The 17,101-nt window shown below is 39.2% G+C and overlaps 2 protein-coding genes across 2 annotated transcripts; both read left to right on the top strand.

Annotated features, from left to right (window-relative positions):
• Positions 1-276: 276 nt before the first annotated feature.
• LOC104438518 lies at positions 277-5,628 on the top strand. Its single transcript, XM_010051681.3, has 8 exons — positions 277-415; positions 514-642; positions 1,138-1,253; positions 1,705-1,786; positions 3,035-3,094; positions 3,198-3,305; positions 4,108-4,153; positions 5,044-5,628. Exons 1-8 carry the CDS (start codon positions 338-340, stop codon positions 5,250-5,252), a joined length of 828 nt encoding a protein of 275 aa, XP_010049983.2. The 5' UTR covers positions 277-337; the 3' UTR covers positions 5,253-5,628.
• A 7,049-nt stretch (positions 5,629-12,677) lies between these two features.
• Positions 12,678-15,200, top strand: LOC104440480 (rho-related GTP-binding protein RhoD). The gene is made up of 8 exons (XM_018871698.2): positions 12,678-13,006; positions 13,189-13,240; positions 13,566-13,610; positions 13,709-13,829; positions 14,086-14,174; positions 14,254-14,436; positions 14,523-14,600; positions 14,950-15,200. Exons 1-8 carry the CDS (start codon positions 12,764-12,766, stop codon positions 15,012-15,014), a joined length of 876 nt encoding a protein of 291 aa, XP_018727243.2. The 5' UTR covers positions 12,678-12,763; the 3' UTR covers positions 15,015-15,200.
• Positions 15,201-17,101: the final 1,901 nt, after the last annotated feature.

Here is a 17,101-nt window from a genome sequence, read left to right as displayed (position 1 = left end):
GTAATAACCCATATTAAAAAGATATATTCTTAAAAGATAATCAAGGGTGGATGTGTAATTTTGCATTTTCAAAACCCTAATTTCCCATTCTCGCTGCTCATCCTCTCGACTCTCGCTCAACCGTGCTCACAAGTCACAACTCCTTCGGCCTCACACGGGCCATGCGTCGCCCGCCGGTGGCGGTCCATATTGCAAACATTCTCTTCGGCCCGTTACGGCCCGACGGGCCCTGGCAACCCAGTCGACCGCCGCGGATCAAATGGACGTAAATAAATTACCCAAACTCCTCTCCCGTCAGCCCAGCTGGTCTCTGCTTCTCTGAGGCATAAACACAAACATGTTGAGATCACTCTGCGCAACACTCTCTGTCAAGCCGACCGGCCATGGCCGCCTCCTCTTCATGCTCCATCCGCGAGTACGCGAATTCCGCCATTATCCTCTCCCGCGTCCTGCTCTTGGGTTCTTCAATGGGCTCATTTCTTTTTTTGTTTTCGTCTTTTGGTACTTTGGCAGAGGGACATGCACAGCAGGAACAAGACGGCCATGGAGCTGATCGCGAAGGGCTGGAGCGCTCTCAAGGAGGTCGACCGGGTGATCGACTACTGCGAGCTCAACGACCGCCGCCTCCTTCCTCTCCTCCGGGTGAGCCCCGACTTCTCGGGATCATTCGGCTTGTTTGTTTCGGTTTTTGTGAGATGAGCGTGATTGTTTTAGCGAAGAAATCTTACAACTTTTACGGGCTACTCATGGTTTGCTAATATAGCATTGGTTCTGCTCTGTCTGCTGAGTGGTGTCGTTATGGTTCTAAAGAACAATGTGTCCTTTCCTGACGAAGTAGCTTCTTGACATGTGCGTGATGCTCGTCTGAGTGGAAAGATTTGATTTTGCATCTGTTCTTCTATCCAGTTTGATTGGAATTTCTAGTTCTGTTCTGGAAGCAGTGGGAATTTCATGGTGATGAACTGACGTTTCGCTTCTTTCATTCTTATCTTATATAGAGACTCTGAAGTTTTATGTTAATCTAGTGACTAGACTTCCCTTTTAGTTCTTACCTTTTCTCTTTTTGCTAACGATGACTTGCACTGATATTTCTTTTTCTTTGCATTCCCGTATTCTCTGCTATTCAATTCTGATTAGACTGCAAAGGAGAACTTTGAGTTGGCTCTCGAGGCCGACAATTCAAACACCCATGCCAGGTATTGGCTGGCTAAACTGCATTTGAAGTACCATGTTCCGGGGAAATGCTTAGCTGTGTAAGTGGTTCTTTCTTATGTCAGGAAATGTGTATCTTTCTTTCTTGGTAATCATTCATGTAGCACCGTGATGTGTGGAAACTACTGGCCTGCATATGGGAAGGTAAAATCAAGGGTGATCTAACTCAGGATAACTTTGTCTTTTTGTTTTGTTGAAGCCTTTGAATTTGGAGAGGTCATATTTTGGCAGTATTGTAGAAAAAGTATTATCATGATAATGAAAGAGCATCGTGCTTAAACATGTTGCTCTTGTTTTACCTTTTAATGTGCTGGTGCAAGCTGGCATCTTCTTGTTTTCATTTCTGGTGAGCACTTTTCCATACAGATTCCATCTAACTTAGTAACCTTGCTTATATCCTCTCATCATTGGTTTGATGGAAGCATCATCATGCTTTGGCTGCTACTACTTATACATACGGTGTTTCCTTATAAGACCGTGTTGCCATAACAGTGGTGCTGCCTTGCTGGTGGAAGCTGCTAACATGGGTGATCCAGATGCACAATACGAATTAGGCTGTCGTCTAAGAGTCGAAGTAAGAAATTTGTACTTGGTGGCTGCCTAAGTTATCTCCTATTGATTGCATCTTTAGTTCATAACTGGATATCTCTGGGCTTCATGAGAACCCATTATTGTTTTAAACTATGATCTGAATAATTTCTACTTGTGGCATGTATACCTAAATTTTCTACATGCAAGTATAATGGAAAGTATGATGTGCACTGTTAAGTTATGGAACTTGTTTGTGTTATCTTTTTCTTTGCACTTCAAATACAACTGCTACACTTGGCCGAGTAGTGTGTGTCTTGGATAAACTTGTTGCAACTTGGGTTGAGTTCTCTTTAGTTTTAGCTTTGGGAAAAAGCAATCAAACTGTTAATCGTCGCTCTTTTTAAAGCTGGCTTTGCCATTGCCCTATCATGGAACCTCACCAGATATTGCCGAACATATAATAACAGAATCCTTATATTGTCTTTTTCTTTACGTCCTCAAGGCTCCTGGGCCTAGCTGAGAATTGGAAAAGTTGGCACAAAAGATGCAGGGCAATTAGGAAATGTGGTCTTGCTAACAAATCTTTTTCATATGCTTTAACTAGTTCTGAAGATGCTAGGGTAACTTTAACTAGAGAGTTATTTGATTTGTTTGCATAACACCTCTGCATGATAAGTGCCCAATAATTTCGTGGAACTCTATCGATATTTGTTCGGTGGAACATTAAAAGTCAAATCTTTAGTTGAAGATCGACGCCACAAATACGAAACACGATAAAAAAGTTAGGGAACTGAACATGGGGTTTTTCTTTTTCCTTTTCCTATATATAACATAAGATGAACGAGGATGATCTTTTCGGGATGTATTAGAAGGAGAGTGATGGAATTATAGAATTGATGTGGGTGGATTTTTTTTTTTTTTTTTTTTTTTAATACCTCTCTCAATTTTTCATTTTTATTCTTTCAAGAAGTTCTTTTTAATAAATTGCTATTTGATGCATCTAATTTTAGCTTTTTCATTTTCATACTTCATCTTGATTTTTCTAATTTCCATTTTTGTTAAATAATTTTGAATCTTTAACACATAAGCAAGTCTTGACATATAAAAACATGATTCCATGTAAGTCCAATCTATTTTCTGTAATGTAGTTAGCAATTTTTCATGTTTATTCTGTTGCACCATTAGCTTATAGTAGCTTTCATTTACCTTTTCTGCTGTCTATGATCTGGTTGTTGTTTCCCTTACACACTTTAAAATGGCCTATTATATGATTTATGTGATGTGCTCGTAGCATGATTACTTCTCCTCTGATCAACAAGCTTTTTATTATTTGGAGAAGGCAGTTGACCAGGTCTGTTCTCTTTTGCCTTTTCTTTTTTGTTTCTCTCTTAGTTCATATGCACTTAATGTGCTTTTAATTACTTACATTCTTACCGAAGCTTGTCATTTTCTAGCTGCATCCAGGTGCTCTTTATCTTCTAGGAGCTGTTTATTTGACTGGGGACTGTGTGAAGCAAGATCTTGCTTCAGCAATGTGGTGTTTCCATAGGGCATCAGAGAAGGTGACCATCCAGTTTCTTTCGCTTCATGAAGTGATGTAATTGAAAACTTGTGGTTTAGAGGTTGATGCATTCATGATAAGTTTTGTGTCCACTAGCATAGAGTATTCAACAGATAGTTCCTTTGCGCTCTTTTTTACGCTATTAACTTTTTTGCAATTATTAGTACTGGATACTTTTGGGGGAATTAAGCAAAGTTTTGGACTTAAGCAAAGTTTTGGACTTCACTCGAAAAGATCCACCGGGAAAAGGGAATTTCCTTTACCATTTTACCAAGACACCTTTGTTAAAGGGATAAGTTCATACTTAGAAATTACCTAAGGAATTTATGGGATAGGAGTAGTTTTCAGTCAACTACGTGAGTGGTATAGTCATCTCCCCTAATGAACCCAGAGAAAGCATCCCTGAAGCTTCTCTGTTCTCTTCATAAACATGTAGGAACTGAGATAAAAAAGAGAAACAAGCTGGACGATATTATAAGAACTCTTCACCTATTTCAAAGAGCTGCCTTTGAAAGACAGCTCCTTTTCCTTTTACTGCTCGGCCCCCTAATTTTCATTCAACTGTATTTTGTCTGGCTAACTTCTACCTTAGCTGTCAGAAGGGCTTAGTTTTTCCATCTGGATTATAGAAATCGAGATAATGTTGTATCTTTAACAGAAATCCGTGGGAGGAGTTCTGATTGTTCCTTCACAAGTGCAGGCCCATGCATGGCAATTTATTTGCATGTATATTCGGGTTTGGTACAAAAGAAATTGGGAAGATGCTGTCCTCTTATAGTTTACTCTCCTGTGAACATATGCAGGGACATGCTGGTGCAGCCATAGCATATGGGTCTCTCCTTCTTAGAGGTTTGTTCTTTGAGCTTATGCTTTTGAACAAAAACAAAAAGTGCATATGTTTATACAGTCTTGATTACATTTGATTGCCTTGTTTCGTTCAACCAAAGGTCCACTTATATCATGGATTCTCCAATTTGCAAGCGGGATTGCCATCCAGCCTCTTTTAAGAGGAGAAACGAGGGTTTCAAGTTATCTGTCCAATTTTGAGGACATTTTTCAAACAGTGTTGGGGGAACAGTTCCAAATTAACAGTCACGTCTCTCCCTTTGATTCACACACGATGGTGATCGGAGAGCTTACTGATCTATCTGGTTCACAAAAGTTGTTTAAATCCTCATCTTCAATTGATGTAGGAAAGATAAATGAACCTGGATACATTTTTGGTATGCATATTAAAGATCATCTCTGCCAAAGCACAGAAAATTATTTTTAAAATAAAGCTGAGATTTTGGAAGCACAAAAGCCTCTTGTTCATTTGTTTTTTTCTTCAATAAAAGGACGGTCTTCAACAGCATGACTGCAGAATTGGGGGACCTACTTTTTTCTAGAATTATTGTTCAGCTTCTTCATGCATCACTTGTCTAGAGCGCTCTTTTACTCTCCCCACATCACCGCCTTTTGCGTTGCCTCTTCATCTGTCAAATCTCTCCCTTTATCAGTCATCTTCCGAATCAAAATTCTAGCACAGATGATCATTTTGCCATGAGACACAAGTGATGATCTCTCTTGCTGTGTCCATTCTCCATAAGATTCAAAATTCACACGTGTCTCTTCTCTCAGCTTGAGTGAAGCTTTGATCTAAATCTTGATGGCCTCAAAATGAGCAAGACACTAACAGGAGCTTTACAGAACATCTTTTGATGAGAATTTGCCCATTGGCTGATCCAAAAATGCTTCAGGTGTTCAAGTTCCAGAAGTTTTGACGAAGTTCTTTTCGGGTAGAGGCTCAGCTGCCAGAAAATCACAGAAGAGTGTGGACGACCCCGTAGTAGACCCAGTAGAGATGGCTAGAAAGCAGTTTGAGATAGCCGCAAAAGCAGGATGTGATCTTGGATTTAAATGGTTGAATAGACTAGAAGAGGAAGAAAAGAGGGTCCTTGCTTCATAACGAACTAACTGTTGTCCTGCTTCTAAGATCCTTTTGGTTCATTGCCGGAGCCTCACCACTAGATAGGTATGAAATCAAAGGTGAACATTGATAAGGAAAAGGGATGGGAGTTCATAAAAGAGTCCCAGTTCTTTTTGGGCGGTATTTACCTCTTATGTCAACATAAAGCATATGTACCTCGGTATTCAGTACTTCTGTGTATTCTTGTATAAAATAATGTAATTTGCTTTCAACCTGTCTCGAATTATACAGACCATGATAGCTATACTGGAAAAAGTTGGGAACATTTGAGAATGGCAGGGATATTATTCCAAAGGAAAACTGAGATTTGCTGCCATTGTCAGTCTTTATCTAAGCAAGCTTTTTCCTTATGGTACTCTAGTTTCCTGAGAATGTTCGTCTGTCTCACATATTGGTCTCACCTCTAGCCAGTAATTTGCGTCCATTTAAATGATTATCATGCATGGACATTCCCTTCTATCAAATGGAAGAGCGATCTTCAGTTAGCTGACTAAATTTTCAAACTAGCTTAGCTAACTCATTTTGTGTTCTGCTTCAGCTTCTCTATTCAGATGTGCTAGTAAAATTATCCAGGTTTCGACTACTTAGAACATCTATGGCATCTAACCCATTAATCAGATTATGTCCCTTTTATCTTGGCCAGTAAAGTTGTGTTTTGGCCAGTAAAGTTGTGTTTCCTTGATGGCTGTTTAATCGTCCCATGTAGAATGTTTTCCCCGGCCGGGGTGTGTTTGTTCTGCATCTGATTATGATAGATTGTTTATCATGTCGAGGTTCATTCTGACCATTATAGCAACGATTTCAGCCTTGGCTTGGAGAAGGCCTTCGGCGATCACATGAGCCGTTCCATAGGCCTCAGTCAGTCATCTTTTTCTTCTTGATGTCTTCAGCCGATAGCCTGGTCGAACTGCTCTATGATCGTACTAAATGCTGATGAGGTTGACGAGATTACATTGGAATGCATTTGCTTACATTAGGCTGAGCCATAAGCTTGGCTCCTCTTTGTAGAGATCGAAACATTCTTCTAACAAGGGCACGAGATCATTGAACTGATGGTGGATGTCGTGTTTTGAGAGCACTTGATTTCCCTTTTTTGGTTGGCCCGTAAAGTACTGGTTGGTTGAGGTCATTGGAATGCATTTGCTTACATTAGGCTGACCATCATTCACGTGCGGCATCTCCGACATTCGTCGAATCACATCATCTCCCACAACTTTGGAAGCCAAGGCATGCTTGCCACTCTATACCTATTACACTTTTACCATTTAGTTTTAAATTTTTTAATTGTGCTAATTGAGTCGTATTTTGCTAATTGTGTTTATCCGACTAATTTCAATTTGAAATCATTAACGTGGATGTTGAGCATATGATATTGTGTGGCTGATGCTAAACGTGGTCATTTTTAATAATATTTTAATATTTTGATTTTTTTTTTCTTTTCTTTACGTGTTTTCTTCCCTTCTTCCTCTAATCAATGATTGGGCCTTGACGATGGCGGAGATCTAGCCAAAGGTGAGGGCCAACGAGGTTGAGCCTCGCCCAAGCATAATGAGGTCTACCCAAGATCGGCGAGGTCTCAACGACTGGCTAGAGGAGGAAGAAAAGAAGAATTAAAAAAAATTAGAAAAAAAAATTAGTACATTTTACAATTAGTGCCAGTCGAGCCATGTATGCGGTCAATGTTGTCTTCGGACAAAATTGATCAAATTGACTTAATTTGCAAAATATGAAAAGATTTATAACCTAATTGATACAATTAAAAAGTTAAATACTTATAGATTTATAATTTTTTGAACAATTTTCTTGATAGATCATGGAGCCTCAGCTCATGTCATATATAGTGTCGCATTGGATATAAGAATCTCTTAGCAAATTCATCTCGCTTTTTTTGAGTTGTCTAATCTACCATGCTTGAAATAAGCAGCCTCTTCACACGCATAACACAAGGCTTTCCATATGCAATTTGAAAATTAATCCTTCTTTATGCGCATAAAACGAGTCTATCTATACGCAATGAGAATTAATCCATGCAAAGGCTCAGATACTCATATAGCATGGTGGTTTCCTCGGTTTTGATTTTTCTTTCCCTAATGACATAGCCCTAAAAAAGCAATTAAGGATGTGTCTAGATAGACTCTTTACTTTCTATTTTTTTCCCTGAGTTAAATTCTTGTGATGAATGTACTTTGGCTTTTTCTCGTACTGTAATATTTAAAATTTTAACAATATATAGATTTTAATTCGGTTATAATTTATTTATAACTTCTTAAAAGGTGAATATTATTTTAATACTTGTAGAGAAAAAGAGATGAAGAGAAGAAAAAATTGCTCTTTGCTTTCATTGAAGCGAAAGTAATTGGGTTAATATAATCAAAAAGCCTTAAATTAATACATTTACGATAAATTTATCCTGAACTAATTTTCCAAGATATTGCAATCAACCAAACTAAACAAAGAAGTTGCTCATCACATCCAACCGCACAAATTTGCATAAAAACAAACGCAAACGCAAGATACGAATGCAACAACAAATTTAGAGCAGATTGAAAGGGCAAAGAACAAACTTGAATAGAGCAAGAGAGGAGGCGAGAGTCGAAATGAGATGCAAGAGTGAAAGGACTATCTGAGAATGGTGTGAGTGTCGAGAAGGATGCGATTCCCAAACTCAATCAAGAGAGGGAAAGATCGAAAGAGTGAAGAGTAAAGAGCGAAGGGCGAGGCGTGAGGCACTAAGGCAAGAGGAAAAGACTAAAGAGCGAAGAGTATGCGAAGCTTGAGGCACTAAGGGGAGAGGGAAAAAGTCACGTGAGGCGACGGGAGAAGGAAATTAGGATTTTTGGTTGCTGTTTTAAGAAATTAAAAATATATATAATATATATAGTTCTCACCCTAAAAAAAAAAAAAAAGACCAAAAATCATTTGTTCCAATTTTATAAAATCAAGAACCGGACCAAAGTTCCTTAAAATTGCCCTAAACCAACAGATTCGATCAATCCATCTTACTCACCCCTAGTAAATATCAAGTCACGTTGTGAAAAGAAAATGAATTTCACATCTTTTGGTCTTTCGTTAAAAATAAACTGCAGTTGATACTTTGCTGTTTTGCCCAGTTTTTCAATTTACCCCTTCAAATCGGCAACTACCGAGTATGGAAGATAATGAAAGAATCAAATTCGAAATCTCATAATTCTCAACACATTGAATGTATTTTTGGTTACAAGATTCAGAAGATTATCTCAATTTTAAGTCCATCCCCTTGAAGACCACCCAATCGCACGGTTGACCCGGTTCAAACCCCTGGAGGAGGGAGTGGGCAAGATCGGACGGAGGGAATACGCAGGATCGGACAGCCCAACCCGTCCGAATTGTTGCATCAAGCACACTCCTAGCCCAATCCGTCCGGATTGTTGTGTCAAGCACACTCCTCTCTCTCTCTCTCTCTCTCTCTAAAAACCCTACTCCTCAGCCTCTCTTCCCCGCTCTCCCTATCTCTCTTGCTCCTGTCTCTTTGAAAGCGTCCATTTCACAGTGCAGCCGGGTTTTGGTCGGTCGTTCGTCGGTATGACAAAACCGGTCACGATGATTCACGTTGATTCCAAATCGAAATCGGCGACACGGAAGCGCGTCGATTCCAAATCCAAATCAGTGATCTTCGAAGATGTTTATTGGACTGCCAAAGGAGACGAAAGAATTTAGAGTCTATTTTAATTACTTCGCGTCTTGTTAAGTGTCATTAGTGAGTTTTAAGTGTGTTGTCGTTTTCAAAAAGTCAAAGTGCAAGTCATCATATGTTTTAATGCATTTTCTTGTTCCTACGTCATTATTATGCTTTTCTAGTTCCAATGTCTTTAACTAATTATGTACTTTCTTGTGTTCAATGTCTAGTCCATTTTCTATGAAATTATGCTCTATATAAAGAGGAAAATTCTCAAATATAAAACAGTGAATTTTGAGTATATAAACATTTGAGATTTTCCTTTGTGGGAGTGAATATTTTTGGAGAGTGGATTACTCCCGATTTATATATCCTTGGAAGATGGATTCTTCCTTGATGGTGAGCCAAAGAAACACTGTATCCTCGGCTAGTGGTTTTCCAATAGGCCTTGGTGATGAGCTTCTTCAATCCCGAAGTCCTGTATCCTAAGCTAGTGATTTCTATAGGCCTTGGTTGTGAGCTTAGTCTATCCCGATCTTGATCTTTGGTTGGTGATACGTCCTATACACCTTGGTTCCAATCATATTCTATCCCTCATTTTGTAACTATTTATCAACATCCATCCCTCATACACTCAACCCATCTTCGATTATCACTCAAAACAACTCTTGCCCATCCTGCCATTGCATCAAGTGTAGAGCAGTTAATATATTTTAGTTGACCCATAACTCATTAACATAAGCTTTTGAGTGAAGATCGGTCTTAGTGATGGGCTTGGATTTAGGCTCCCTCTTGGCAATCTCCTAGAAGAAGGTATCGAGCTTCTGTTTTCCTTTCTAACATACAACCCTTTCTTGGTTCTCGCGAGGGATTACTGGCCCTTGTCGAGGCGCCAGCAACATCACCGGCCATGGCCGACGCCCTACCGGTGATTGGGCGATAGCCACAGGCAAGGACTGGCCAGCCCTTCGGCCTGTATTCTTCTTTTTAGTTTTAGCCCTATTTTTTCTTTATTAAGTTTGTTTTATAAAATAAAAAAAAAAAGGAAAAAGGAAAATTTTTAAAAAAGAAAATGTAAAGAACAAAATGCCCTTGATCAGCCAATGAAATTGGATCATTATTTAAGACTTACATGGCACTTTCGATTCTTATTTGAAAAATTAAAAACATTTCAAACCCCTATTTAAAATAAGATTCACTTCATACTCTTATTTAAAAAATTGAGAGCACTTTGACCTTTATTTGAAATTTTCTCATCAATCAATGATATGCACATTTAAGAGAGATACATGCATGATCTTAAGAGTTATGAATAATCAAGTACTATATGGAAAATCTCCAAAATATAAATTCAACTATATTTTGAAGAACAAAATAAAAAGAAAATGCCCACGTAGATTGCGGAGATGGCTCAATGTGCTAAAGAGAGAACCTAACTCATGAGGCTACGCAACAACAAGCTGACGTGGTTATTGCGTAGAAAATGCCCATGTAGATTGCAGGGATGGCCAATGTGCTGAAGAGAGAACCTAACTCGTGAGGCTACGCAACAAGAAGTTGACGTGGTTATTGCGTAGACAACGTCGCAGCAATGTTGAAAATTGACTTGGACAGATGGATGTTAGTAGTAATTGAAAGGGAATGACACGAGATGAGGTATGTTTTGCATAATGCTTCGAGTGTACATCAAGTGCGATGTGAACCTAGTTCTGGCAAAATTTTCTTAAACTCGCATCCTTCTAATAATAAATAAGGATAAAATATTACAATATCATAATTAATCAAGACAAACACTATGTATACTTTTGAGAGATATGGAGAATCAAGAAAAATATGAAAAATCTCTCAAATATATCTTGTACCTTTCAAATTTGAATTTCCATTTGTGGAATTTTTCTACTTTTCACCTTTATGAATGATTCTTTCTAAACTGGCAAAAAAAAAAGAATAATTCTTTCTTTAAATTTTTTAAAAGAATAAAATATAATCTTAAAAAATCAGAAGCAGTGTTATACATTCGTATGTTCATATATTTCGAGCCAACCTAGCTTGGATAGATTCCATTTGTGAATATGGTGACGCCCTTGACTCAAGAAGTGATGCATGTGCGATAATGCCACTTTATCTCATCTTTTATGTGCGGAGTTTGAATCCGTCCTCGTGTACTCATATCACACTCACCCAAGTGCAACGGCGGAATTTATTACTCATTACAATTGGCACGAGCAAGAACAACGCCGGTCATACCACGCCACAAAAAAAGAAAAGAAAAAAGAAAAAAACGCTTACATATATATTTTGCAACATTGCAATATACCTATATACTGAATATTCAAAACATAAAAAAGTTAAATTTTTTTCTCATTTGTCGTCGCATACTTTATGACTCCCCGGCAGTGGTAGGTTAGGCAACAGGCCATTTTCCTATCTGTCCCGCAGCCGCAACTCAAGGAAAAAAGAAAAAGAAAAAGAGAGAGAGAGAGAAAGAAGTCGAATTTGCATTTCCATTTTCCGCAAAGTCCTCGCTTCCCATCCTCGGTCAACATGCCGGTGGTCTCTGTCAAATCCCAGAAACACACTGCACTACACTGTCGCCCTCCTTCTCTCAATTAGAAAACTTCGTTTTACAATTAGAGAAACTATTTCACCAATCGAGTCACAGGTATCTAACATATTCATATTTAATGATTTTTTACAAAGTGGTGACAAAAGGTCTAACTTGTACAAGTCTTTCCATTTTGCAATTCGATCCAATTCATTAGTTCGTAGAGCTATTTATTCGATCGCAGACATTTTTGGAACACCTCCAACAAATTAAGAAAGAACTTATTGTCAACCTCTTTTAAATATGAATCTATCTGATTAAGAAGGGAATCATGATAAATAAATAAAAAATTGAGAAAGTTTTATATATTTCAACGCCTGTTTTCGATCCCTTGTTTCCCGTGAACATGTTTAACGGAAGGAATACATCGCCTAGCAATGAGAGATGGTCTAATTGATGAATCAAAAAGTGAGATACACACACGCTCGATGCCAAGCAAGATGAGTTCAGAGCATGCGAGCGAGCAACGGTGATTTGTCGGCCTCGCCACGATCGGGGACGCAGTGGGTCCCACACGGCAAAACCGTAAGAACATAATACATTTCTCTCCAATGGAGCATCATTCGAGCATTTGCCGACCTCAGGACCTTAGGTGAGTTGCCTCTCCCCACCGCCACCAGCCGCCTCCCCACCACCACTAGCGCCACCGCCACCAACCGCTCCCTCACGATCTTCAGCTACATCACCTCCTCCCTTTTCTTTTCTTTTCATCTCAAAGCTCATTTGCAAAATATACACAAAAATTGAGTTTCCAAACACACTTGCATTCACAAAATATTCATTCACTCAAAGATACTTGGGAAAATGCAAAACTATTTCCCCAAAGTTAAACCAAACAGGTCCTATATAGCTATTTTAAGGAATTAAAAATATATATAATATATATAGTTGATCGAGTTTGATTCCTACCCTAAAATAAAAAAAATTAGACCAAAAATCATATGTTCCAATTTTATAAAATCGGGAACTAGACCAAAGTTCCTTAAAACCGCCCTAAACCAACGTATTCAATCGGTCCATCTTACTCACCCCTCGTAGATATCAAGTCACGTTGTGGAAAGAAAATGAATTCCACATCTTTTGGTCTTTCGTTAAAAATAAACTACAGTTGATACTTTTTGCTGTTTTGCCGAGTTTTTCAAATTTCCCCCCTTCAAATCGGCAGCTACCAAGTATGGAAGATTATGAAAGAATCAAATCCGAAATTTCGCAATATTCTCGGTAAATTGAATGTATCATCGGATGCAAGATTCAGAAGATTTTAAAACCCTCGTCCTCACTCCTCAGCCTAAAACCCTCGTCCTCGCTCCTCAGCCTCCGATCATGTCGCGTCGTAGTCCTCCGCCGATCGTCTGTTTCCAAGGAAACGTCATAATCGACGAGGATTTTGATCGGTCGATCGTCGGTGTGGAAGGACCGATCACGTTTAGCATGAGGAGGAGGATTTCTGTCGATTCCGCAGGACCGAGCACGGTGAGTGGGAATTCTCCTCTGTCGCTCGTCTGTTTCGGCCGATCATCGCCGGTGGATCGGTGTTCGTTAACTCTTGGGAGGCAGGGACGGTCGATGCCGTTTTGGGCTTGGAGCTCAGATGCTGTTTTTTTTTTTTTTTTTCTTTTACCTGATTCTTTCTTTGTTTGATTTTTTTTTGGTAGGCTTTGTTGAGTCAACAGTTCAAGCTCCTCATCGTCGGCGACGGAGGCACTGGTGAGTTCTTCCTCGTTTTCCTAGTCTCGATTTTCATGTTCCGTTCGTACTTTTCGTCCGATCCGTGTTTTCTTTTTCTTCTTTTAACTCGAGTTTCGATGGCCGTAATGGATAAAGATTGGTAGCGATTTCCTGTTTTTCAGTGTTGATAAATCAATCTTTATGAGTTAGGGCTCCCTCAAAATTTTGGACATTGATGTTCTCGATCTTCGGTCTGTGTTTTTTTCAAACTTTTAGTTTCTCGATCGTTGGCTCTGTGTTTTTTTCAAACTTTAGTTTGCTCTATGTTTATTCTGTTATCACGAGCTCTATTTCCATTTTGCAGGCCATGGCATGACTACTTTCGTGGAGTCTAAGAAGAAATATGGGCGTACGTCGTGTCGTGACTTTGCCTTACTGTTTTGACCCCACTCAATTGTGTCCTCTGGTTGTGTTGGAATTGATTGGATTTTGATTGGACTTGAACAGCGACCATTGGCGTTGAGGTTTATCCGTTGGATTTCGTCACGAACTTGGGCAAAATTACATTTAATTGTTGGGATACTGCCGGCCAGGAGAATTACGGTGGTGGTCTGAGAGATGACTACTAGTAAGTAAATGAGAAACTAGTGGTGCTCATATGGGTTTGGCTGTTTTCTTGTTTAGCAAGTCGTTTCAGATTTGTTCTGGATTTATAAGTTTCAAGAGGCATGTGTAATTGCTCATATGGGTTTGGCTATTTTCTTGTGCAGCAATGGTGGTCAATGCGCCATAATTATGTTTGACCATTTTCTTGTCTAGCAAGTCGTTTTTTGTTACGGATTTATAAGTTTCAAGAGGAATGTAATTGCCATATAGTCGTGCAGCAATGGTGGTCAATGCGCCATAATTATGTTTGACATTACTGCCATGTCGACCTACCAGAATGTCCGTACATGGCTTGGCCATCTCGCAGGTTTTACAACATTGCTTTTTTTAACCATTTTAACTTCTATTTGATAGTGGCTTAACTTTTTATGGCCTTTTAATATTAGGTTCTGTAAGGACATACCCATTGTTCTATGTGGAAAGAAGGTGGATGAGAAGAATAGGCAAGTTAAGGCAAAGGAGTTTATATCCCACTTGGAGGAGAATCTCCCATATTATGAGATATCTGCTGCCCAAAACGACTACAATTTGGATGAGCCTTTTCTCTATCTCGCCAGAACCCTCACTCGGTAATTCAAATTATTTTTGTACCCCTCAAATCATCTTTTGTCTTTGTCGTGGACGATATAACATGTTTGTTTTTTTGGAACTTTAGGGACCCTAACCTTCACTTTGTGGAGTGTCCTGCCCTTGCTCCTCGGGAAGTACACATTGACTTGGCTGCCCAGCAACAGTATGGAACTCATCTCTCTCTTCCCCAACCAACTTTATGTGATAATTTAGGAAATTATCATCTTAGCGGCTTGCCATGGCATCCCGATTCCTCAAGTGCTTATGAGATTGTAGACTTGGAGTTTAAAATTTTATTTGCTGACTGTTTTTGTTATATATGTTATTTATATATTCACATTGGCGCACATGTTGAAATTTTGAATGCAGCCAGAAATGTTTATTTGGTGGATTGCCTTTAAAACACAAGTTCTGATTAGACATCTTGTTTTATCCTTCCGTTTGGTGCATTGCTGCCCAACTTCCTGTCGGTTTAATTATTTGCGTCTAACAGCCAGCGACTGTGCTTGCAGGCATGAGGCGGAGCTTGCTTTTGCTGCTGGTCAGCCATTTTTTGATGACGATGATGCAGTTTTGATTTCTTTTCCGTAGGCACGTTTTTCTTGTTGGAGAGGATTTAATATTTTACACGTTTGAGCTCCAATGTGACTGTTCTGTAGTCATTTTGAATTGAAGTATGTGGTGATCCATCTCATTTGAATGGTCTATGTTCAATCACGAGTGTGTTAAAGTGATCTTATCGTGCCCCTTTGATCTTTGCCCATGCCATAGTATAGCTGCTAAGGGATTGTGAAATGTGGTCAAGATTTCTCCGCTAAACAATCACGTTCATCTCACAAAGAATGATCCCCAGAAGTCTGAGCTCACCCGGAGGAGAGGAATGAGGCGGCGGTCATTGAGCTCGCAGTAGTCGATCACCCGGTCGACCTCCTTGAGAGCGCTCCAACCCTTCGCGATCAGCTCCATTGCCGTCTTGTTCCTGCTGTGCATGTCCCTCTGTCAAAGCCACCAAAAGTAAAAAAATAAAAAACAAATAAAAAATAAATAAATAACATGAGCCCATTGAAGAACCCAAGAGCAGGACGCCGGAGAGGAATATGGCTGAATTCGCGTACTCCCGGATTGAGCATGAAGAGGAGGCGGCCATGGCGGGTCGGCCTGAGAGAGAGTCTTGCGCCGAGTGACCTCAACATGTTTGCGTTTATGCCTCAGAGAAACAGAGACCAGCTGGGCTGCGGGCTTGCTGTTCTTCAACCGTACCGTGGCTGACGGGAGAGGAGTTTGGGTAATTCAGTTACATTCATTTGATCCGTGGCTGTCAAGTCAACCGGGTTGCAGCGGTCCGTTGGGCCGTAACGGGCCGAACAGGAGACGGGCGAGAGGGAATGAGGGAGGCGATGCATGACCCGCGGGAGACCGAAGAAGTGAGTTGTGAGCGTGACTGAGCGAGAGCCGAGACGATGAGCCGCGAGTGTGGGAAATTAGGGTTTTGACAATTCAAAATTACAAATCCACCCTTGTTATCTTTTAAGAATATCTTTATAATATGGGTTATTACTACAAAAAAACTTCAAATTCATATACTTGTGATATATTTACTTTTTTTTTTTTTGGTCAGTGATATATTTACTTCAAACCCCCAAATTGATACACTTTGGATGAATTTACCATCTATTAATTTTCATTAAATATTACCGTCAAATTACTAAATCAGATGACACACGGCAGTTGACGGCTGTACTAGTTTTAGGATTTTACCTCGTATTTGTCATATATGTACCAGGTTGTGATTTTTATTTATGAAAATTAATGGAGAGTAAATTTAACATAAATTTACACAATTTGAGGTTTTTTCTAATAAAAAAATTAGTTTTGAATAAATTTATTACAAATGTACCGAATTAGGTTTCTTGTGATAAAAAATTTCATTTGTGGTAAACTTGTTACATACTTATTGGTTTTGATTTATGTGATATTAGCCTTTTAGTAATAAAAATTATATAAAAAAAAATTCAGTTTGGTTTGGTTTGGTTAGGTTAGTTCAGTCGCTCAAAATCGGTTGGTTTGGTCTGATTTCCACACTCACCCCTTATTGGAAAGTAACTATATTTATATCTTGATACCTTTTGTTTTTTTAAGTATGGATTTCTTCCCTTTTAAATTTCCACACATAATTATTTTAGAGTAAAAATTAGGAGCGATTGATTTTCAGTCAGGTCCGATCCTACCTAAGAATTGGGAGCTAGACTAGGAGGACTAATTTCTAGTTTATGAAATTGGGGATTAGTCCGATTCGGTCCAATGGAACCAATCATCTCACCTCAAACCCTAGATCAACCAAAACCCAAAATTGATCATCTACTTCAACCATCAATTCCAACTTCATATTCATTCCGCAAAATCATGAATTGACCCAAGTGACGCCTCTATTAACGGCCAATTTTCGATACCGCGTGTGCCTCAAGAACCACATGGTAAGCATCCAAGATGTCGCAATCAACCAAACTAAACTGGGAGTTTGCTCATCAAATCCAACTGCACAAATCTGCATAATAACAAACACAAACACATGACATGAACGCAATAACAAATTTAGAACAAATTGAAAAGGCAAAGAGTTCAAAACAGACTTGAATAGAGCAAGAGAGGAGACAAGAGTCGAAA

Source organism: Eucalyptus grandis, chromosome 3 (genome assembly GCF_016545825.1).
Source record: "Eucalyptus grandis isolate ANBG69807.140 chromosome 3, ASM1654582v1, whole genome shotgun sequence".
Taxonomy (NCBI): Eukaryota; Viridiplantae; Streptophyta; class Magnoliopsida; order Myrtales; family Myrtaceae; genus Eucalyptus; species Eucalyptus grandis.
This window is presented reverse-complemented; position numbering and strand designations above follow the sequence as displayed.